At 33.9% G+C, this 25,263-nt stretch overlaps 3 protein-coding genes across 6 annotated transcripts; 1 reads left to right on the top strand and 2 right to left on the bottom strand.

The window, feature by feature from the left end:
• Positions 1-7,147: 7,147 nt before the first annotated feature.
• On the bottom strand, positions 7,148-7,969 carry LOC114393477 (glycine-rich cell wall structural protein-like). The gene has a single exon (XM_028354828.1). The coding sequence runs from the start codon at positions 7,967-7,969 to the stop codon at positions 7,148-7,150; it is 822 nt and encodes a 273-aa protein (XP_028210629.1).
• Positions 7,970-14,150: 6,181 nt separating this feature from the next.
• On the top strand, positions 14,151-15,205 carry LOC114392932 (huntingtin-interacting protein K-like). The gene is made up of 4 exons (XM_028354197.1): positions 14,151-14,400; positions 14,508-14,563; positions 14,662-14,728; positions 14,822-15,205. Exons 1-4 carry the CDS (start codon positions 14,272-14,274, stop codon positions 14,900-14,902), a joined length of 333 nt encoding a protein of 110 aa, XP_028209998.1. The 5' UTR covers positions 14,151-14,271; the 3' UTR covers positions 14,903-15,205.
• A 1,540-nt stretch (positions 15,206-16,745) lies between these two features.
• On the bottom strand, positions 16,746-24,881 carry LOC114393066 (serine/threonine-protein kinase STY8-like). Of its 4 annotated transcripts, XM_028354326.1 has the most exons (14): positions 24,819-24,881; positions 24,013-24,533; positions 23,103-23,526; positions 22,361-23,021; positions 22,094-22,134; positions 21,632-21,700; positions 19,757-19,857; positions 19,541-19,619; positions 19,288-19,386; positions 19,089-19,157; positions 18,909-18,958; positions 18,724-18,805; positions 18,267-18,361; positions 16,746-17,520 (listed from the first exon to the last, which is right to left on the bottom strand). In XM_028354326.1, exons 2-14 carry the CDS (start codon positions 24,429-24,431, stop codon positions 17,394-17,396), a joined length of 2,316 nt encoding a protein of 771 aa, XP_028210127.1. In that variant the 5' UTR covers positions 24,432-24,533; positions 24,819-24,881; the 3' UTR covers positions 16,746-17,393. The 4 variants fall into 4 exon arrangements, 3 of the variants coding, with proteins under 3 accessions (XP_028210127.1, XP_028210126.1, XP_028210128.1); XM_028354325.1 differs by having other exon boundaries at positions 16,757-17,520; positions 24,013-24,848; XR_003662463.1 differs by lacking the exon at positions 24,819-24,881 and having other exon boundaries at positions 17,467-17,520; positions 18,267-18,372; positions 24,013-24,811.
• Between the last annotated feature and the right edge of the window lie 382 nt (positions 24,882-25,263).

Raw genomic sequence — 25,263 nt, 5'->3', positions numbered from 1 at the left:
GTTGTTCAAACTTCAGAGCTCAGAAGTAATGAATTTTCACGTTTTGTAATTAAATGCATTCCAGCAAAAGAAGGGAAACTATTTAATGTTTGCAGGGACATCGTTGATCGTTCAATTAATATTTTCATTGCTGCTTTAAATCTTAGAAAAACTCATTGTGGGTATTTCTTGAGTAAGATAACCCCTCCTTCCATAATATTCGATGGGTAAAAAGAAAAAAATTATCCTAAAATAATTAAAATTTTAGCTTTTTTTTCACTTGCATAAAAACATTATTTCTTATCATTTACTTATATTTTTATAATATTAATGATAAAAACAATAGAAGCTAAAAATAGATTAATAATAATAATAAAGTTAATTTTATAAAATTAGTATTCTCTTATATTTTTTTAATAATTTTTTTTTCATGTAAAACAACATAACACTATAATTATAAATAAGTCATGATACTATTTTTTTTTCATTGATATCCCTATCTAATACTATAAACACCTAGTATATCATTTCTCATTATCTTCCTTATTATATTAAATCATACTTATACTACTAAAATCGATCCACTCTTAGTAAGTACATGTTTGGTTGGCGTTAAGTTCTCCATAATCACGTTAAAATATTAAATAACGAGATTTTAAATAAATTTTTATATATTTAATTTCATGCTGAAAAATTGATTCTAAATCAAATCAACTTTAAGTGATTTTTTTTGTGTTAGATAAAATATTTTATATTATAAGTTTTACCATTGAGTAACTTTTATAATAAAAATATTAAAAAATAAATCGTATAAATTTCAAAATTAATTTTAATCAAAATCATTTTTAATAAATTAATTTAATTTAAAATTAATTTTGTTAACAAAAACTCAATTTTCAATGTAAAAATTGTGTTTATTTGTTTTTTCTAAAATGTACATAGTCATAAATTTTAATATGGACCAACTATTTAATATCTAAGAAGAGAGATAAACACAAAACTTTTGACTTAATATAGTTATTTAAAATATTAACATGCAAAAATCCATTGCCTGTATTTAATTAAATGACTGAATATATAGTACAGATACACGCTTTTCTCTTTTCTATATATCCTTTTTTCTCTTTAAATGATTTTAGTATGAAGGGAATGCAAATTCTAGCATGGACCAGTAGAGCAAGTGTACATGCATCATTTTAAACTATTTCTTTTGGATCTTAAATGGTACAGCATATGGAAGAATGACTAGCTAGCACGCATCAAGTGTTCAACGTCTAAGAGGCTAACAGGTTTTCCAAACTGAATTACAGCTATCAACAGTAAAGAAACAAGGAAGTAGCATAGCTGTTGATCATGTGTGGCATCATGTTATTCATGACCGCGTAAACTATAATGGCCAAAGAGTTTGACTTAAAGCTTGTCTCATCCTGGGCCTCAACTACTTTAGTTAATGAAGTTAGATGAAATACTGGTTGCCCTTTATTTATTTACATCTATAAGTAACACCTTGCCTCCTTTTGACTTTAGCTAATTTATTATTTCCATTTTTAATATATAATTCATGCATTGATAGAATTTTTATATTATATATCATTCTATCACAATTTATTTTATATATATATATATATATATATATACATATTACTTTATTCTAAAAATACTAAATGACTCATGTTTTAACCTAAGTATATTTGGAAAAAACAATAAATTAGACTTTCAAAAAGACTAAAATATCAATAGATATTGGAATGAGGTAGTAAAAAAAATTAAAATGTCATTTGCTTCCCCTTATTTTTTCTAAATCTATTATTTTTGTTTTTTTATTTTTTAATTGAGATATTTTGTTCTTTATTTTTTAAAATTTTATAATTTTAGTCCTCCTATTTTTTACTTTAGACATTTCATCCCCACTTCTTAAAAAAAATATGCGATTTTAGTTTTATTTTTTAATTTCATATTTAACTATGTACTTTTTTAATAAATTAAGCTTATTAACAATTAAATAATTTAAAAAAATATTTTGTCACGTAGATAATAAATAGACATATGTCAGTCAATATTTACAAAATATATAGATTAACATTTGAAAGTTATAAATTTTTTAAAAGTGAAAAATAAAAAATCTTAATTAAAAAAATGAAAAACTAAAATTATGAACTTTTTAAAATTCAGAGATGAAATATCTCAATTAAAAAATAAGAAGATAAAAATTATATATATGTATATAAGAAAATAGGAAGACAAAAATTATATTTTATAAAAAAAAATAGATAAATAAAAAGTATAGGGCTTGTACCTTTTTACATTAATAGTTCCTTAGATTTCAACTTCCAAAGTAAGATTTTATGCAGCCAAAAAATAAGAGTTTACACCAACTTCAAATTAACAAGTATCAATCAATAAATGGGCAAAACTTAAATTGAAGTTTTCAAGTTAAATACCAATACATGGTTTTAGAAACATACTATAATATTTGTTTAATAAAAACCAATTAATATTAAAACATTTAGATATTGCGTACTAGTAATTAATCAAAATTCAACAACTACAATAATAATTTTATAAACAATTACAATAGCGTTGCATTTGCTAAATAACAATTGTTGGAGGTGCGCATCAATTCTTCTCACGACAGTGGTTTGCATATATCTTCTCAAACCATCAAAACTCGTTTGAACGAGGAATCAAAATCAATGAAATTGTTGGAGTTGTGCATGGAAGTTTTCGCTTCTCTGCAATTTTAAAATCTTAATAATTGCCAATATTTGCTGTCGACGGAAATGTTCTCTCATATGATATGATCCAAAGCAAAATTCTACTGCTTTCTTAACGAATGTTTCGTCTACGTTTTTGGTCTTCTACTTCTTTTTATATAATTATGTTGCGATGTTGGTACATTTCAGGCATGTGGTCTTATTTCAAGTCATCCCCTGTCCTGTTTCGGACAAGACAAGAGTACAAGAAAATGTATACTCAAATGATATATGTTAAATTTTACTTTCACCCAAAAAAATATATGTCAAAAGTAAGTGTGTGCGGTTGGATAAACGTTACTAAATTTGATTTAGAATGAAATTCATTTTGTAAAATTAATTTTAATTAAAATTAATTTTAAAATGATGTAATTTATATTTGGATGTTTTATCATAAAATTAAATTAATAGTAAAATTCAATATTAAATTTTGGATTCAATCCAGAAGTTATTTAAAGTTGGTTAAACTCAAAATCAATTCTAATTTATTTTTTAACATAAAATCAAACACATGAAAATATATTTAAAATCAATTTTAAATTTTAAATTTTAAATTAATTCTGCAACGTGGAATCAAGGAGCACTGATTTTCGTTAAGCAACTTTTGGTTTTAAAGTTTTTCGGTAGTAATTAATTATTTTGACTTTATCATTTAATTTTTTACAGATCGTAGTTATTTTGATATAAGAACTCTGGATAATGAATATCTGGAGGTTAAAAGTATTTCCTTTAGTAACATAATCCCTATTATAATTCATATATTGCTTGCAGACCCTTAGCAAATACAGATGTAGATGTTCTCCAAGATTTAAAGGATGTCAAACTCGGGCAGGTTGGTCATTTCCAATTTACTTGCTCATATTGAACAATGAGCTTATTTTGAACATGACAGTTATAAATTTCCTCCCTCTTTTCAGGTGCACACTCTCTTTAAAGCTAAAATGATCGGAAAATTGCTGCAAGTGCAGACATTGGTTTGTACTTTGTCGGAACTTCAACTCCAGGAAAGTCTTTTTACTTTTGTGTTTAATTTTGGATGTTTCTTTTGCAAGGGTCTTTTGTAAGTATCAATCACTATCAACAATTTGTTTCTTAAAGTTATATTCTTGTTTTGTTGTAGCTCTCCTAATGCACTTCTCACAATCGGAAGGTTGACTAGGTATGTTCCTACTTTGACTCAAAAGTTGATGTATTTATTATATATCTGTACCAAGTGTTTCCATCTCTGGGAAAACATATAGATAAATTCATTTATATTGTTTTTTGGCTCATGTACATCCAAAATATACACTAGTAGTAAAATAATGTTCCAAGTGCACTTTGATAGCTAGGCTTTGTATGCCAATCACTACACTTAAGATGGTGGAGAATCTGATAGAGGAGAGGTTGAATGGCAAGTGATGAAGAATGACCGATATGAACAGAGCTGACAACCATTTGGTGGGTGTTTGAAAGACACCAAACGTCTGTTTGTGCATTCCAATGCACAAAATGTAGAAATATCAATACTGGTAGATCCAAAAAAACGTGGTTTACATTCCACTTATTGGTAACCCAAACACATAGTGTAATTCAAGGGTATTTGACCATTTTGGGTGATTTTAAAAAACATTTTACTCAATTGGATTATTCTTAAAACTATTTACCCGTGATAGGTGATTCTTGCCGCATCGGGATTGGGTGACGCTACCAATACGTCTTTTTTCATGTAGTGGATAGTGTCATCCTATTCCATGTCATCCATTAGATGGAGTTGTCAAAAAATATAACACCATCCTATTCCATGCTATCAATTCGTATTTTGTTATGTCACCCCTTTAAGTGGGATTAGAACATGTTATGTGACTCTGGTAAGTGTTACATGGAAAGCATCATCCTGAAAGTTACTTCCTTTGTTTTATATTTAATAATCATAATTTAATAATTTTAATAATTATTTTAATTTAAGTAATTATATATATATGTGTGTTTATAATGAAAATGAGTTAAATTGAAATGCATTATAATAATTATAATGACAATTTGAATGAAATGATTTTTTTTTTATTCATGACAAACTTATGTCAATTTTATGGATAATTAATTCAATTGTGCCCTTGATGCCTGTATTGGCTACAAGTTTGTGCACATTGAGATTCAAACCAATTCATTTCATTCCTAATGAGTAAACATTGGTCAACTCTTGCGACATAATTTGAACTCATAAGCAATAACAATAAGACCTCGTTTGACGCACCAAGAGATAACGTGTTAACTAGCGCCACTTGGATGGCAAGGTGTTTGATTGGTGCCACCTATGTAACTCCTACCATCTTACTACCTCAAAAACAAACAAAACGAAGGATGCATGGAACAGGGTGGCGCCTCTTGTTCTACCAATTCCACATGAAAGGGTGACATGGACAGGATGATGTCACCCACTACATACTACATGACAAAAGATATATTGGTGGTGTCACTAAATTTTGATGTGGTAAGAATCACGGATGATAGATAAATAATTTGAAAAATCACCAATTCATTAAAATGTTACTTAAAAATCACCTGAAATGGTCAAATCCCCCTGATTCAAAAATAACTTTACGAGGGTGGGGTTGGCAAGCCAGCTAAATGCTAAGCCCAAACCCCCAAAGAGCATTTACAAGGGCCTAAGTAGCAATGGAATTATGAAAGCCCTTGATGAGCTGTTGTTCCGAACAGTATTATTATTGATCGAATAGCCACTAGTTATGAATTACATTTTGATTTGACACAGATATGAGAAGTTTGTCAAATAAATATTTTTAAACAATTAAATTTCAATTTTATCAAATATCATTATGATTGTATTATTCTTGCTTTCATCAAATTATATAAGTGGCAATATTTCTTTATAATAAAAACCATCGAGAACCTCTGGATAGCCAAAACTGGCTGAAGCGACGTGCCTGAAATTGGGTGTATCGACCTCTTCATTTCTCATAATATTGTTGAGTCGTAGTACAAGTATTATATTCTTTAATATATTTGTTTATTATTAGTTAAAAGTTATTAGAAATTATGAAAAGTTCATTGAATAAGAAATGAAATTTTTAAAAAATGTATTTTTTTAATAAAATTCAGTTAATAAAAAATATTCAAAAAGAGACTATTTAAGAGTATGTCATTATAAATTTTCATTGTACATATATTCTATGTGTGTATTTGAGAAGATAATTAAGTAGTTTATATAAACCAGTCATCAACTAACTATTTGACCAAAAATAAGCTACTACCTGTGTTTTTGGTTAGTGAATACTTTTTGTTGTTTAAAAAACTATCAACTTAAAAACTCGTATTTGATAGATGTAATGTGACTAGCTTATATGCCACGGGTATGTCACAATAATAAAAACAAAAAATTATACGCTATGAATTGCACGATATTTTTTTTAAAAAATATACTTAATTAGCCTTGTTAATTTCCAAAAATATAATACTATTATTAATTTACCCTTGCTGAAGTATATAATACTTTTATCTTTAATAAGGCATATTTACGTATACATCGATCCTATGGATTGTACAATTAGTTTCCATTTCATTTATTCTAAAAAAAAAGTTTACATTTCTTTACTGTCGTCAAGAACAAAGGATAAATTCAATATGGCATGGTTAGTCACTAGAGGAAAAGATAGTAGAGAGCAAAGACAAGGGTAGGTTGTCTTTACACAGCCTTGAGGAGCACTAAAACCAATCTTTGTCATACAAAATGAAGAAACTACGAGGCACTTGAATGATTTTTCTAGCTAGAAAGAATAAGTCCTATAGTTATTTACAGTTACAAAGCCTAGTACTATATATTACTAATATATAATAGGCTATAGCATATATAGCACTAAAGGAGGTACTATATCTTCTCCATTTTGAACTAGGACTTGCTGAACGATCGATCTGCTGTTCACACCAGAGAAATTAATAAGATCGGTAAATTCTAGTGATAAAGCCTAGCTTTCTGTAAGGTACATATATACAACTCGTCAAGCTGAATCAATCTGCATAGGTACCGCATTTGTCATACACGAATTTGTTTCTATTACCTATCAGTTCAATATTCAGTTGTATGCATCGTCTTGGATAGAATCCAACTTGTTAAAGAACTATTTCGAGACTACATGTGTGTATCCGTACAGTTTAATTGCAAGTGCCACATGCCATGTGTCTTAAACTTTTTGGCTTTTTAATTAATTCATCAAACCAAAAATATAATTAACTCGATCGGCTTGTAAGCTACAAAGGAGAAGAATCAGAAGATCATGAAAGAAAACTTACATTTATTTAATCATTAATCTATATATTATATATTATATATAGTACGTTATACGCACTGCTTCCATAAATGAGCCTTGCATATTGCATGGCATATAGTATACATACTATTAAGATTATATTTTAATTCAAAAACCCCCGCCACCACCGAAACCACCACCAGCACCCCCACCTGCACCACCTCCAAAGCCACCACCAGCTCCTCCACCTGCACCACCTCCAAAGCCACCACCAGCTCCTCCACCTGCTCCACCTCCAAAGCCTCCTCCCGCTCCTCCGCCTCCACCGGCACCGCCACCAATTCCTCCCCCTACTCCACCACCATGTCCACCTCCGAAGCCTCCACCAGCGCCTCCACCACCACCGATTCCTCCTCCTACACCTCCACCTTTACCACCTCCAAAACCACCACCTGCGCCTCCCCCGGCACCACCTCCAACGCCTCCACCACCACCAATTCCTCCTCCTACACCACCACCTTTACCACCTCCAAAACCCCCACCAGCACCACCACCTGCACCACCTCCAATGCCCCCACCTGCGCCTCCACCACCACCAACTCCACCTCCTTTTCCACCTCCAAAACCTCCACCAGCACCCCCACCCGCACCTCCACCACCTCCAATTCCTCCTCCTACTCCACCACCATGTCCACCTCCAATTCCTCCTCCTACACCACCTCCAATGCCTCCTCCAGCACCTCCACCACTACCAACTCCTCCTCCTATACCACCACCTTTACCACCTCCAAAACCCCCACCTGCACCACCACCACCTCCAATTCCTGCACCAGCTCCTCCACCAAAACCTCCACCGGCACCACCACCCAATCCACCTCCTCCAAAACCGTCAACTAACTCATTTTCTTTTATTTTTCTGCATTCAGCTACTCCTATCACCAATACAAATGCCACAGCAAGTACTGAAACATAGCTGTGCAATTTTCCCATCTTTGCACAAAGAGAGAAAATAATACAGCTGAAAATATTGCTTGCTGTGGTTGCTATAAGAAAGCTTGGGAAAGAAGGACTTATTTATAGTGTGAACGAGAGCACACACACCATAAATACACGTAGACTTATGGAGATCTCATCTGTCGAACACCGCTAAATGTTCAAACTTGTTTGGAAGAAGAATCTATTGGCCGGTGAAATCTTAATTGTCATGTCCCAACCATCAACTACTTCGATCATTTTAGTATTTAAGTACAGTGGAGTAGGAGTATTAACATAAATGTTAATATGTTGCTTAGAAGAACAAACATGGAGAAAGTGAAAGGAGCTTGGCCCGGGTCATTGTATGAAATAAAATTAAAACGATTAGGTTTCTTTGGGTTTCTAGTGAATTATCATTTTGATATATAATCAGTAGTAAATGTTAACATCTTTTAACAGAAATTGAAGTCGTGTTTCACAATTTTGTAAAAACTAACCATTTTAAGATAGATCCCATTGTTTAGAAGCTTTAGCTCTTTCTTATTTGGATAATGCCCAACTGAGGAAGTCTCTTTTCAAGTGGATCAAATCATTTTTAATGATGTATGTGTTTCCTCTTCTTTAGCTTAATAATGTCCAGTATTTTGACTCTAAATAAAAGATAGAGCTAATTATTATTATTTATTGTTAGAGGAAATTAAATCATTTTTATTGTTAGAGCTTAATAATGTCCAGTATTAGTTTTTGTTATCCTCCTATATATGACAACTTTTGATCTGACTGTTGTTAAATTAAAAGATTAGATTAAATTACAATATTATATACGTGCTATATTTATTGAATCAACCACTTGATACATGAAACATAGTTCTTATGTCAGGAATCAAGATCTAGAAAAAAGAAAACAAATGTACCTAAAAATATTTCTCATTAACTTTTTTTAATAAATTATTGTATTCCTTAACCAAAAATCAATAACTACTCCATCATAGATTCTAAAATTTATTTAAATGGTTGACATACACCTTTTAACAGATACCTTTCCATATACTTAGACCAGATATTGAATTTCTCTCTTAATGCTTCGGAAGTAAACTTATCTGTTATTCATGTCATTTTATGCTCGTAAATTTTCTCTTATATTTCGTGTCCAATAGAATTACTCTAGCCAGTTGGTAAATATATTCAATGCTCGACGTAACTGGTCGAGGTCAAGGATACAGAGCGATTAATTTTCTACTATTTTCAGCCTGAGTAAAAACTGTACGTAGAAAATTTTTCTGTAAGTGGCTGCGATTGGCAGATCGCAATTATGAATTGTTGAAGACTCTCACGTCTTTATACTGCTCTTGTCATCTATAACTGGCAAGCTTGCCCTACCATGTGTATTATTTGTCGGTTCAAAGCCATATATATGGGATTAGCATGTGAACTATCTCAGTATCAAATTAAATGAAGCTCACAACTGTTAGTGTTTAGCCTGGTTATAGAAACATAGCATTCCTGGACGTTTAGCCACCCTAGCACATGTAAAAGTTGCTTCATGAATATATAGTAAAAGGCATATTAGGTATACACATATTTCACAAAACCTCAATATTAAAAAGTAGTTTATCTAGCTAACTAATAAAGCTATAGAAAAATTGACAATTAATGCATGTTACAAATAAAATACCTGCATTTTAAATGGATTTTAATGCCGCCCTTCAATTCTAATAGTTGATCCTTTGTGAAATAAGATTAACCATATTTACATACATATTTTAAAGGACGTCAAGATTTCAAGCTGACATCTATAATTTTGATTATATTTCTAGTTTTGTACTATCCACTATTCTTGATAAAATGAAATAACTTTAATCTTGATAAGAAAAAAAAAGTTAATAACGTTTTCCAAGTAAATGACGGGTGGACAAAATGGGGATAAAGTATCTTTAATACTCTTAACATTATTGTATGCGCCTTTATTCTCGCATTATTATTCTTGTGAAATATTCACTGACTTACATTTCATATTTACATATAGTATTTGATCATGGAGTTTAGATCAACTCCTTCACTCTTAAAAAAAAAATCAAGCTAGCCTAGTCTATAGGCAACCAAGTTTATAGAATCTGGACCTCCACTGGCAACACTTCGGACCAAAAAACATCCCTATCAGTAATCACTTCATTTTCGACAATTAAGAAAAAATGGGATTAATTAATTACTAGTAAGTCAGAATAGCTGGACGGCAGTATCATGTGATCAACCACCCAACTCTTGGGGTGGGGATATCCTAAGCCTTAATTAAGCTAGCTGTTCAGCACTTCAGAAGCAGAATTGAAATGTAAAAGCAAAAGGTACTACGCGCAAGACACTATATTTATCATCAACATTTTATATATACTACTAATTACAGTTATGAGTAGAAAGTTTTTTTTATTGAGAAATGTAAAATTGCATTTTTCATATTTTTTTTCGTTCTCCATGGTATTAGTAGAAGGCATGAGTTTAATTTTTTGAGTACATACATCGTGGACTCGAATACATCGTCACACGATCCTGCTTGGCCCCTTTTTTTTTTCCTTACCAGCGTTTAGTTGAAACTTGTGAGATTGCTGCTTCTTTGCATCAGGAATTACGGCCGTATATATAGACGTAAGAATAATAAATCTAATTTAATTACTTTAAGAATGTGGCGCGCATCATTCCCAAACAAATTTACAGTTTGTCACGTTACCATTTTTTTTTAAAATGTCATCGCATGCTTTGGAATCACACACATTTAAACTGGGCGTTGCATGTAGATTTGTGTTTTTGTTTTTTGTCCAAATATGTATACTTTATTATTTTGTTTTCAAATATTTGTTTTTCACATTTTAACATCTCTAAATTGGACTTTTTTTAAAATTAAAGTTCTACCATGAGTTCATAACAAAAAAATGCATGTGTGTTAGTATTGGTCCCATGCAAATTTGGTTCCTACCAAAGAGTTGATAATTTTTTTATTCCAAAAATATCCTTCTCATATAATCATGAATCCATTGTATAATCGGAAAGAAAATTTACAACGTAAACGTGTTTCTATTGTAATGCAAGGATGCAAACATAATTTAAAACAGAAATATGTTTTCATGACATGTCTTTTGCTAGGTATTTTTCCACGAAAAATTATTTATAAAATTAAGTTACCTTTTTTATTAAATTAATTTTTATACAAATTATATTAATAATAACACATATTACCTTTTAAAAAGTAATCAAATTAATTGTTACATAAATTATCTTTTTAATTTAAATTTAAATTAATGATAACATAAATTATTCTTTTTAATTGTAATCAAAATAATATCATCAATTAATTTGATTATGGTTAATAAAGGTAATTCTTATAATAATTAATTTGATTACCTTTATAAATGATAACTTGTATCCAATTAATTTAATTTTATTTAAAAAAAATATTAAGTACTATTAAAAATGTTAAGTTGTATCATAATTAATTTGATTACTTTTAAAAATGTAACTTGCATTTATAATTAATAAAAAATCATAAAAAAATGAAAAATCCAATTTCATTGCATGTTTCAACGAAGATCAAAGTAGAATCATTTTTTTGTTGGTTATTTATTTTTATTTTAAAAATACAAAGCAAAAATATGATTTGGTTGTATATCTTAATCAAGATCACAATTAAATTGTGTTTTTGTTGTGTATTTAATAGTAGGTGAGACCAAAGAGGGCACAGGTAAGAGGAAAGGGAGAAAGAAGCATGGTGAAGTGTTAGAATAGATTGGTAAAATAATCTTTTTTAGAAATTTTAAGATTTTACTGGACCAAGAACAATTATGATAAGGGAACTGCTTGGGGCACCCAGTATTTTTGCTAGTACACTCAATTCACATCAATTTTATGAAAAGGGCAAAATAGGAATTTCACGTACTATGCCTAGTGGGCAAATTTCCCAACAAGGCGCTGTTTTACAAAGTTATTCCCAGTTTAGGGCTGTTTGGAAAGTATTTCCCAGGGGGTGCTGTTTTTGCACGTCCCCAGCATTGGATGCGCCATTTCTGATGGCGACTTCGTGCATGGTGGACACATGTCGAGGGGGGAGGAAAGCGCTATTACTGCTGGCGATTTGAGACGTGGGAAACGCTAGAACTATTGGCGCCACAGTGAAAGCGCCACTGCTCTTGGCGTTTTAGGAGGAAGTGGCGTTTCCTCCTCCTAAAACGCCAAAGGAAGTGGCGTTTTCTTCCTTCTCCTAAATCGCCAAAATGACTAGCGCCACCATCTGCAAAGGACTGCTCCCGCCTACTGCAAAGCTGCCTCTGCTGCAGAAAAGCTGACCCTACCCTAGGCTGAATCGCCAAGAGCAGTGGCGCTTTCACTGTGGCGCCAACAGTGCTGGCGTTTCCCACGTCTCAAATCGCCAGCAGTAATGACGTTTTCCTCCCCCCTCGACATGTGTCCATCATGCACGAAGTCGCCATCAGAAATGGCGCATCCCATGCTGGGGACGTGCAAAAACAACACCCCCTGAGAAATACTTTTCAAACAGCCCTAAAATGGGAATAACTTTGTAAAATAGCGCCTCGTTGAAAAATTTGCCATGCCTAGTGTCCCAATAATAAAAATACTGGGTGCCCAAACCAATTTGCTTCTGATAAGCGCAGCTCAAGATGCATCTACAACATAAATAGGCCCAATCCCCTTCAGCCCACAGTTCCTACGATGCCATGACAACGAGTCCACCATACACACCAACGCAATATGAAATTGAAATACATTTCTTAAAGATGGAAAAAAATATGGCCGAAAATAGAGACTTCTAAAGATCGGCCAAGGCTGACGTGTGTCCCAATTTTGTGGATTGTACGGTGCGAACGACATATTTTAGAAGGGGTTGTGCGGTGCGAGAGGATTTTTCACCGTTAGATAATCGTATTTTAAATCTAATGGTTAAAAATATTTCTTATTTTTTCTTTTTCTCTTTTTCTTTTTTTTTGTTCTTTCCCAATTTGTCCATCTCCCTTAGCTCTATTCATTAATATAATTCTTGTGGTCATTGTCGTTCAACTCCGTGTGGTTATCTCTTTCAACTCAGCATCGCAGATTCCCCTACCCCCAGAATCGCACCTCCTTCACTACCCATCGCAACAATCAGATCAAAAAACTACATTACAAATAAGATCCCCAATTAAAACCAACTACAAAATATAAGAGAAAATCTTAGATCAAAAAAACTTAACAGATCCAAAACGAAATTAAAACAAAATTACAAATTAGATCCTCCACAAGTTTTTCGTGATGCCCGCAACTATCTACCTCACTTGCTGCGAAGGCTGGGTTCTCGTCGAAAAAGGAAGGAAAAACAAACCAAAACCAGATCCATTGTTGGTGAAGGTGAGACAGGTGATGGGTCATCGACGTCGTGCGGTGGGTCGACGCGGTTTGGTGGGTTATTGTCGCAGCGCGCTGATGCTGTGGTTCCTTTATGCGGTGGAGGCTGGTGAGTGGTTAAAGGGAAACGAGACATAGAGGAGGAAGGGTAAATAAGGAAAGTGAGAAAGAAAAAGGAAAAATGAAAAAATATATCAAGCATCCATTAAAAATTAAAAATATTTATTGGTTTCAATTGCTTTCGTACCATGCAACACCTTTAAACAATAGGTACACCATGCCTCTCTCTTCAAGGATATGCACGTCAGCCCTGGCCCTAAGATCATTAATTAAGTTTTTCAAAGATAATTCGTCATCTGATAAAATCTTTTGAGTGTGAAAAGTCTTTCACCCCCAAATTTGCTATTCACACTTCCATGTGCATTAAAATAATTTTATTACGTAAATACCCTTTTAATGGAATGATGTTTCTGTTGTATAAAATAACAAAAAAATATATATTTTTGTTGTATTTTTTATGTAAATACGATTCCATTGACAAAATATATAATGAAATCATATTTTTATTATGTATTTTTTTGCACTTCCTCATACACAAAAAAACATAAATACATTGTTTACTTTGCTAAAGAAATCATGTTTCCTTAAAAGATTATTTTCAGAATAATTTTTTTAAAAGCACATAAGCTATAGAAATAGCAAAAGTAGGAATAAGAATAGCAATTCCCTAATGCTTCAGGCTAGTGGTTCTCACGTTCAGCCCAGTACGGCCCGAAAAGCAACCGAGCACAAACAGTATCAAATGCACTTCTTCCAGCGTTGCGCGTGGTGTAAGAAATTTCCGTTCGTTAGTAATACGATGGCAAAAGTGTGCGCGTTCTGGAATTGCATTGATTTTTGGGGGCAGAAAGCGTGAATAGAGAGAGAGAGAAATGGAAGGTGCAGACGAAGGAATAGAGAGGGTTGTGGATTCGAAGGACTTGCAGCAACAGAGCAAAGCTTTCGACAAGCTCACAGACCGCGTCGAGGATCGCCAACTCGATTCTTCTCGCGTCCAAGAGGTTCCTCTCTCTATTCTCTCTCAAACGTTGCTACGATATTTCACAACAACGGTTTGATTCGCGTTGAAACTGATTTTTTGCGCTATTTTCTAACGATCTTGGGGCAGGCCATGGCATCAATTGCTGCATCTGCTGAAGCTGACTGGCAAGCCATGCGTATGAGGTTATATCATTTTCTATTTACACTCCTTATTTATTTTTCTGTCTTCCACATATGATTAATTAACTCTTAATCTGTATTTTTTTTCTCCTTAATTTCAGGGAGAAAGAGTTAGCTGCTGTCAAGATAAATGCCGCTGATGTTGACATAATTGCGAATGAACTAGAGGTGGGTAACTTCGTATTTTTTTAAATTTTATTTATTTATTTTTCAATTAATTAATTAATTGATATATTTTTTTTTATGTGTTGTTTCTAACAGCTGGATAAAAAGGTTGCTGAAAGGACCTTGCGTGAGCATAAAGGTGATGCAGTAGCTGCAATCCGGCACTTGCTTCGCTAGAGTTGTGGGAATGGAAGTGTCAATGTTTATCTCAGTCATCTGAATACCAAGACCTAATTTTTGCTCAGAAATCTTATAGCTATACATTCCCTGTACTGAAACACGTGTTTAAATGTTTACAGAATTACTATATTCATACATCAAGTCTTTCTAGCTAACACTGGAAAGCATAAATTATATAAAGGAGCTAAGAATAGAATAGATTAGCCAAGTTGTATTGCATTGTTCTGCTCTTATGTTTGGTGCTGACCTTTAGACGATACATTGGGCTCAATTCAATCTAAGTAGTTAGAACCAATAAAATAATGTTTCATGAAGGCTAGGGGACCTGGTGTCAGGGGTAGTTCTCTTGTTTTGATATACATAGTTTCAAGCTAGAATTTGTAGCTGTTATAGGGAAAGTGAAGAGTGGGATTTCAGCCCATGGTCTCACTGTAGGGAGCACCCATTGGATCATACCATTCAAACATTTTTTTTCTTGAGAAATTCTGTGGAAAATAGAGTTTTGGTACTGATATTTTTTACCAATAGTTTGAACGAGTTCCTATTTAACGAAGTTTTCTCCCTCCCTCCATCCATCTAAGTGTATTTAAACTCATTTAACTATTGGACCAAAAATTAACTGCACCAAGATTCTTAGATTTTTTCGGCTACCTTAACAACTCTTTTTCTTTCTTTTTTTTCATCCATCAAATTGACAAAATTTTGGAACTAAATTAATCGATCTTCCATGCATAGTACTAGTAGTGTTGGGGCTTGGAATAGTTGGCGTCTTGTATCTCCATTGTTTATCACTTGCATAAGCTCATTTGCATGTTCAGCGTGGAGCTCCTTCATCTTCGAGTTCAGTGCTTAATAATTTATCAACTAGTGTTGTCAAACAGAAAGCCTTGTACTTGACAGGCTCTAGTAAATTATTGTGCGGAACAGCTTGTGCAAGTGGTTATTTACATAATGTTGCTACTTCCAAGTTGACGAGCCTAGATTCTCCGTGTTAATTGAAGTTGACATTGTCGGGAAGGAAGCGTCCACCATGTTTTCGCTTACTTTTCCGTATTCAAGAGAGATTCCCAAAATGCTATTGGAAAAGCATATAGCTGGCTCCAGACGCTGCAACAGTTCATGCTATGGTGCCTTTTCTTTATCCTTAGATTCACGATGTCTTTAGAGCCATTAGTTTGTCATCCTTTTTTTTTTGTCGGGGAATCCCAATAATATTTATCTGAAAGTATAATGGACTTCCCAGGTGATAAAAGCAACCTTAGTCCTGAAGTAGGCTTTATAAATTCCCCACCATTGAAGTTGTTTCAGATTTCCACTAGTTGCATGAGATGTTTCCCTCCTTATCGACATTCTTCCGTTGAAAACTAAGTTTTGTTTTGTTGTCATATCAATTAGTTCAAAATGAGAGGGAAGAGACATTAAGGTTTGTAGTGTATTTTTAAAAACTTCAATTAGTTTTTTTTTTCTTGAAAGTTATTTTTTTCTTTTATAAAAAAATAATGTCTTTGATTTTTCTGTAAGAGTTTTTCTTCAAACGTGTTTGATTTAACTTAAGAGGAAAAAACACTAGATAATGTTAGCCAATTGCACTTCCTGAATTCAAACAATCATAGTATTCTATTGAAAAAACTCATAATATCTTGTAAAAATATGTTGCTATACGTAAGGTTTTGATAATGTTATTAGAAATTATTCGTTAGAAATAAAAGGGGCGTTTGATTTGAAATAAATTTTGCTTATTTTATTTCCTATATATTACTTTATTTTTATTATAGCATCCTTTAGGAGATAAGAATTTTAAAGTTCAGTTAATATATATAAAAATGGTAGCCAAATAGAATGCCCGTGCAATTGAAAATTACCATGCACACTGGAATTGTTCTCTACACTCGTTCCATAAGATGAATTGAAACAGGCCAACCAAATGCTGAATGGAAGGCTGTCTGACGTGCTAAGTTGCACTTTTTGCTTCAAGTGGATAATGATAAAGATCCAACATTAACTGAAAACACAGAACCACACTGACTTTGTGATTCTAATCTATGTAGTCAAACGAATTTTTTTCCCTTTCTTTTCGCTACCTTCTGTACAACTTTTAAATAGTGGCGCAAACATTTGCATAGAAAAGTACAATGCGGGTGGTGATCGATCCGATTGACAAGACTCCAAACACAACACCACCAATCAATTGAAGAAACTTTAAAATGCCACTAGAGAAAAATAAGATGACTAATCCAATCACTATCAAAAGTTTGGCAATCCCCACCTCTCTTTTAAGTTTTATCAGTCCATCTCCCTTCTTCGTTCTTCATAATACCTTAGCAAATGTTGGAGGACTCCAGGATCAGCTACTCTACATGGTTCCAAGACCAGCTGTTTGTACTTGGTACTAACTCATCTACTCCAGCAGCTTTGGTAAAATATATGCAAAAAAATCATTAAGCATCAGCCACAGCCACAGTGACAGAAAAAATAGCTCCAAGGTTGTCTAGGACTCCTTTTGGGTGCTTTCCTTGGCAGTGGATCGGGCAGCCTGGAACTGAATGGCATACTGTTTTTGCAGCTCTTTAAGCTTGTCAAGCAGTTCGGGGAACGTTGGCCGGCAAGCTGGATCACTGGTAGGAAATAGGAATACACAAATTTATAAGTCGGCAAAAGTGTTTGGTAACTCCACATGGATTCAATATTGAGTATTGAGTAAAACTACTAAAAGGAGGTAGAAAAATAGATGCGATCAAGGATTTACATATAAACCAAAAAGGCCCCCATAATTTATTTTTTTTGTGTCGGTTTTGGTCCCTATAAAATTTTTACAGTTTTATTGTCATTATTTACTGATGGCATGGCAATCATCTATTGGACTGTTGTTTTTTAAATAATAGGGACCAAAATGAATATTTTTCAAAAAAAGATAAACCTAAATCAAAAGTTTACACTTTTACAAGGACTAAAAAAATAATGTCAACTACTAAAATCGTAAAACAAAATTTTATCAGGACCAAAACAGAAAAAAAAAAACTAAAAGTATAAAATGAATAATGACTAAACGGTAAGAATTAGAAACATGTTTAAGCCTAGGTAGCAAACGCAACAACCAAAAGTCAACTATGCAACGGCTAGTTTCTTATTCACTGCAGCACGGAAATGTAACATTAGGCATTAACTAATATTAAGAAAAAAAAGCCAAATGATTCCAGTTCGATGAAACAGCAAGTAATACGAAGATTTTTACGGTAAGCTGGCCAACTATTGGAGCACAAGCCACTTCTATGTTCATTTGGGTGATAAAATTCATGCTTGGATATTCAAAGCTATTTGGGAGATTGGGATACAAAAGTTTCAGAGAGATGAGAATACACACCTATGCCAGCAGCTCTCAATTATAGAAGCCCACCGTGGATCAACATTTTTTGGAATCTCTAGCCGTTGATTCATGAATCCTACAGCTCCAATCACCTGCAAGATTCCTAGAGGAACAGTTGTTCATATATGCACCCACAGTGATCCATATTCAATAGTTCCATCAAGAAAAAAGGTCTTCATATGTGATATACAGAAGGAACTGGAAAAAATTATGATATAAAAGATTCCAGTCACCATGGTCTTTAATAACATAGAATAAGTGTAATTCAAAAACTAAATAAGCAACAAACCAAAGGCACAATTTAAAGCACTGGAATAACAAACAACATTAAAAAGCAAATGACCAAAAGATAAAACAACACTCTGCAGTGGATTTCCATTCAATAGGCTTTACTACCATTTCAGGCTGCACGTGTATATATTTTCAAAGGTTCATCTACAGATGAAAGCAATACCTGCATTGAGTTGAGATTATCCCAAGGTATCTTTTCAGTTGCAATTTCCCATAATATTACTCCAAAGCTGTAAACGTCAGATCTGATGTTCCAAAGAAGCAGTAAAAACAGATATTAAAAGTCTGAAATTTGTTTAAAAACATCAGTGGAGAGAAAGAGTACTTGAGAGCATAGATTGAGCATACTTCTCATCAGAGGGTTCATTACGAAGAACTTCCGGTGCCATCCATTGAGGCTATAAAGCAAAATAATGCTAGAATCAGTAAAATGTTTTTGAGCCTCTAGTAGTGAAAATGTAAAGAAAAGGACAATTGCAAACATATACTATATTACAGCCACGGGAACAAAAAACAAGATGAGCCTACCGTGCCCCTTCCTGTCTTAGTTGTGAGATATGTTTCATGCTTAAGACGTGAAAGACCAAAATCACCAACCTGTTTCATTTAACACTTGATTAAGATATTCTCTAACTACACAGACACAATGCTAGAAATCTTTAAGCAATCAACGACAGACTTCCAACCCAACATTGTAGGATAAATAGAAAAGTGACAAGTGGCAGACCTTCACAGTCCAGTTCTTATCAACTAGAAGATTTGATGACTTCAAATCTCTGTGGATGATAGGTGGGTTACAATGATGAAGATAATTTACACCTCGTGCCTGTAGAAAAAGTAAGTTGTAAGCATACAACATGCTTCGAACACTGAGATGATTTCTAAGATACCAAAAAAACAGCATTACAATGATATATCTTTATTTACCAGCTAAAGAGATAGACATCTTACTGTCCATATTTCTATTACTAAATACTTACAATATCCAAGGCCATATGAACTCGCCGTCTCCAGTCAAGTTTAGATGTGTTTCTGTGTAACAAGCGGCACAAGCTTCCACTGAAGTCATAAAATACAAATGAACAGAGCAATGATCAGTCCAGCTAAGTAGCAAGTACTTTGTGATACATAGAATGATAAACTAGAATCATAATGCTCTTGAGACAAAGGGGTCAAAAGAAAACTGCAGAACAAACCGCGGGAGAAACTCTGTCACAATGCATAGACGTTGAGGTGAAGTCACGGCCCCCATGTAGAGAAGAATATTTGGGTGTCGAAGTCTTTTCATGACAGACACCTTCATACAATGAAATGTCAAATTCATATTAGACAAAGGAAATTTTAGGGGGCAGCCGCTTGGTAAAATGAAAAAGTGATCTTGAGAAGAGAAAAGAAATTTTAGGGGACAAAAGAAATTTCAGGAGGTTAAGAAGAGAAAAGTGATCAAAACAGTAAAATGAAAAAGTGGAAGAACAAGGTACAGTTCCATATTAGCTAAATTCTGGAGAGTACATTAAATCAAACCCCCAGCAATCCTGATAGCTGCGACTCCACTCAAAATAAACAATTAATAGGTTCTGCACTAATCCAAAATTTTTTCCGATTATTTTAATTAACATGATAAAGGAATTGTCAAACTTGAAAATATAATTCAATCTAGGTCACTATAACAGTATTGTATATCCATGTTACCAAGGTAAATTGGAGTACCATGTCAAATAATCTGAGGGAATAGAATATGTATGGGTCATATCAAATCAACATTAATAGTTTATTATATTTTATTTTAGGAAGAAAGATGTTGCTAATAACAACATGCTGACTAACCAAACAGTATTGTACTTGAAGGACAACTAATGAAGTCACATAAAGCCATCCAATCAAAAAGATAAACCGAAGCCACCTTTTCCTTTAATAACATATTAAATTAAATAGTGTTGTGGCATGCCTGACCCTAGAATGGGATGATAAGAACCTTTGTTGAACTACACCACAAAAGCTAGTTGCTGTAGTTGGAGAGCCAAAACCTTATAAACTCCACTACTATAATCCCATACCTAACAATTTGATCCTAACATCCCATCACACTCTGCAACCTTGGTGCTTTGGCAGGCTGCCTGTGCAACAGCCCGTTGACTAGCCCAAGCTAATGTTGCAATGTCAAAGTCACCACTCGCTGCTTGTTTTCATTTGACAGCTATGATGAATAGCTCTAACAGTAATACCAATTGATAAAAACCTTCGGAGAACTCGACCACAAAAACTAGTTGTTGTAGTTAGAGAACCAAAGGGGTTATAAATCCCACACTAGAATCTCATATTTCCAATGTGGGACTCAAGTCTCATACTTTACAATTAGATTCTAACACAGGAGAACCTATCCTCCAGCTAAAGTTTTTTATTTTTATTTTCAAAGAAGAGATTAAGATAAAAAAAAAAAAAAAAAAAAAAACTATCTGCCAGTTTAATTATCCTAATTTATATCACTGGTTAAACAGAATGAACTTTTTACTCAACCAGTCATGCTATGAAAATCATACCTTTATCATTTACGCTAAATGTATGGCTTTACACTGTATTTGGCTAATTATATCCACTCTAATGTGATGTAACAGCCCCCCCATCAAAAAAAAAAAATCTAGGGCATCATTCACCCCAACCATGCACTTCCAATTATGGGTATAAACACTGATCTCATTCATAAGCTTAGCAAATTCAAAATGATGCTTATTTATCGTCATATAAAATAACCCTAAGTAATTAATAAATTTAACACATGGTTAACAAATGAATCAAGTTCACATATTAGAAATCTATGATGCCCAACTTGCATGTGGATTGGTGTGTCACATAAAATCAAGTTAAAGCAACAAGTATGTCATTCCCCTCCCAATTGTGTAATAAATTTAGCAAACATCAAAGTAAGATCCTCCAAGGAAACTATTCTTTTCTAATGAAAACGAATATTTTCTAATCAAATTTTCTCTCCTAATTACATAGCAACAGAAGTTGTTTTCAAAACCTATGCCACTTCCTCACTGATTAGCAAATTAGGCTACGGGAAAGTATACCTCTTGTCTGAAGGACAGTATCACATCGTCTGAATATTCTTGCTTCGAGAAAACTTTGACGGCAACATCCTGCAAAAACATGAATATAAGTTGACATCAGAATTGCAGTAAGAAAAATGTAGGTTGTCAACCTATAAAAGACACATTCTAACATTGTCAAGCTTAGAGTTGCCATCCTCATTTTACAGGCCAACCAGCAATCCTATGATGCCTTAACTCAAGAATGGTGAATTAGCACAATAAAGGACTTCAGCATACTAAATGCTAGTAGTACCAGTTGCAACAATCACAATTTGCATAAACATATATGAAAAAACTCAAGTACATTCTTACACCTCAAAAAGGCAAGAAGGAAAAGAACGCATATCAAAGAAATCTTAAGTTATGGTAAATTGCTTAGAGAATATCCTTTATAATGCATGAAACTAAAACCAGTAATTACAGGAAGAGAAAAGAACATACTGATCCATACCACAGAGCATGATAGACAGTTCCACAAGAACCTGCAATTTAGAATAGGAAACAAGTTACAAGGCATAAAATGCATAACAACCACTGCTAACAAGATATTTGGGTTTAAAAGCATAGGTTTAGTAAATTATAAGAGCTTTAAAAGAGGCAAATGGCATTTCAAAGATAAAAATACTTTTGTTGTTAAAATATAGATATTATCAAAAGATTATGTTCTCAAGCTTGCCCCTTTAGTAGTTTAGTTAAGAATGTGATTACCTTGCCCAATTTGTTCTCCAATTGTCAGGTCCTCCCACAAAATTTCATAATCCAAGCAATCAGTGTCCACATCCACTTTATTATTGACAGCACCACTGCCAGCACTCCCACAGCTGCTGGCACTACTTGTGCTGTTAACATTAAAGGAGGACCAGGATCCTGAAGCCTCATTGTTAGTAGGGCGATTACTTTCACCTGCCTGGCTTTCTTGCTTCAAGCCAGAAGAAAGAATCTTCTGATTAACTGATTCATTTTCTTGATCATTCTGTCTCCAGGACCCAGCAACACGAACATTCATTGCATCTGATCCTTCTCGATCTTTTGTTCTCCACGGCCATGATAATGTTTTCCTTTGAATCCAGGCTTCAGCCTTAGGTATGATTTTATGAATAGATTTTCCTTCACTCTCATCACCAGACTCTCTCAGAGCTTTTCCCTGGGATTTTTCTTCGACATGAGAAAACGCACCAAAATGGGATGGTGGCACATCACCTCTGGGGGTGCTAGCTCCACTGGAATTAGCATCCTCTCTCTGCTCCAAAAAAACAGATTCCAACAAACTATGCTCAGAATGATGACTTTCACCACTCCCACTTTCCCGATCCAAATTGTTTTCTCCCATCCAGATCCTTGACTTAACTTTGTTACCCACCTTTGATGCCTGTTTAATGATTAAATGTCAAGAGTCAAGACACACCATGGTATATTAATATTCCATAAGCAAGAAAGTTATTGCACAAACCAAATTTGAAATTTTCGAAGCTATAGAAGCTTGAAGCGGCTGTTGAGTGTCAAGGCCAAGTTTATTTGTAATGCTACTTCTAGGTCGGGTTCCACCTGAATCTGAATCTGACTCGATGTTCCTTACACTAGTAGGCATTGGAACTTTCATTTCAAGAAAGGGCCGCAAATCAATAGAGACACAAATTAGCCCAACTAAGCTTCCATCATCGTCATAAAAAGGTGTATTAGTCGCTACAGCTAAAAACTTCTCCCCTGTTTTATTCTTGACCGGAAATTGCCCTGTCCAGCTCTCTCCCATCATAACACGATTCACTGTATTATTGGCCAAGTCCAAATCCCTAGGGTCTACAAGTAGCTCAATCCCATCCTGTCCTAGAGCTTCCTCTGCTGTATAACCATATAGATTTTCCGCACTACGGTTCCTGCAAAATTACTCTCCGATTATATTTTTATTCAAAAACAAGCTTTTAATGTAGATTCCCTGAATTCATGCATTCATCACCATACAACATTACATACTCAACAGTCAACATATATCAAACCTCAAACACAGTCAGCACATCCATTTTTCAGCAAGGGGCTAATCATAAGGTCCTGTTTGGAGAAACTTTTCTATAAATATTTATAGGAAGAAACTTCTCCATAAATATTTATAAGAAGAAACTTTTCCATAAGTATTCATAGAAAAAAAAAAAGACAATGAATTCACTTTCTCTCATAAGCTAAAATTAACTTATATAACTCATCTTAGAAAAGTTAAATGTGAAAGTTTCTATAAAAGTAAAGACATTCATATGTTAGGCATCCTCATTAACTATATCTTCATTACAGAATAGGAAAAAATATATTGAAATTAAAAACAAAACAAATTAATAAAAAAATGTGAAGCACTGAAACTAATTACTGACCAGTATATTATGCGACAGTTAAGATCCAATATATGAACGGACTGTCCCATTGACCGCAAAATATTAAGATACTGCCGTTCCGTGAAATTGACGGCGGAGGGACCACGGCGCGGAGCAGCTTCTTCTCCTCCGCCGTGAATTTGAGGATCGCCGCCACCGCGACTCTCCCTCTGCAGCGGCGACGACTGTTTAAAAGAACACGAACCTCGCTTCCACGCAGCAGCCGGTGCATCGCTCCGCTTCTTCGGCGGAGCTCCCAATCTAGAACGCTGCGGAGAGACGGAGTGCGACCTCTGGCGATGGTGGCCGTGTCTCACATCGGAGAGTTTTAGTTTCGACATTTCTTGCTTCAGGTGCGCGTGTCCTTCCTCCAGCTGTTGGATCTTCTTCACAAGCTCATCCGTTGGTGGAGTTCCCATTGCAGCAGCAGCAGCAACAACAACACAACACACGCTACTACTCTTCACTCTCTTCAGAAGCCTCCACTAATAACAAGTAACAACATTCATCTCCCTTTCTCTCTAGAAGGCTCATAAATAAATAAAAATATTTTATTAGACAGACAAAAACAGATTGCAATAAAAAAACTCAACTCAACTTGAAGGTCTTATCTCTGACTCTCTCTCCAACACCCAATAAAGTAGCAAAAACAAGAGAGATATAAAGTAAAAATCATCAGTTGGAAATTTTTTGTTAAACAAAAATTAATAATATTAACAAGTAATATTTGTGGATAAAAAAAAAACAGCAACAAAACAAAAACGAAACAACCAGCGTTTGCGTTTGCTCTCTCTATCTCTACTCACCCTTCCATTTTTATTTTTTTTTATTTTCTCTACAATGCTCTTCTCCTTTGGTTTTGCTTAGTCTTATTACTTCAACTCTCTCTCTCTCCACTCTCTGTCTCATCGTTAATATCTCAATCCAGCTATTTGGACCAAAAGAAAAGTTATTCATTATTAATATTATTATTACATCATCGTCAAAAACCCACGCGCGAACATGCGCGTGTGAGTAGCAGCCCGTTCTCATTTAAAGTTCTTAATGTTTGACCAATCTTTGGTGAGCGTACATGCCAACTTCCTCTGAGCGTGTGTGGTTTGTGTTTCTTAACGTACTCTGTCTTTTTGGTTTAAAACTTTTGAGTCGCTTCTTCATTCATATTGGTTCATTCTCATACACCAGCACTTTTTTATTCCGTAGAGCATGCTACTCTTTTTTTTTTTTTTTTCTTTTTCTCTTCAATTCAAA

This window comes from Glycine soja, chromosome 17 (assembly GCF_004193775.1).
Source record: "Glycine soja cultivar W05 chromosome 17, ASM419377v2, whole genome shotgun sequence".
Taxonomy (NCBI): Eukaryota; Viridiplantae; Streptophyta; class Magnoliopsida; order Fabales; family Fabaceae; genus Glycine; species Glycine soja.
The sequence above is the reverse complement of the archived record's forward strand: the minus strand, read 5'-3'. Positions and strand labels throughout refer to the sequence as shown.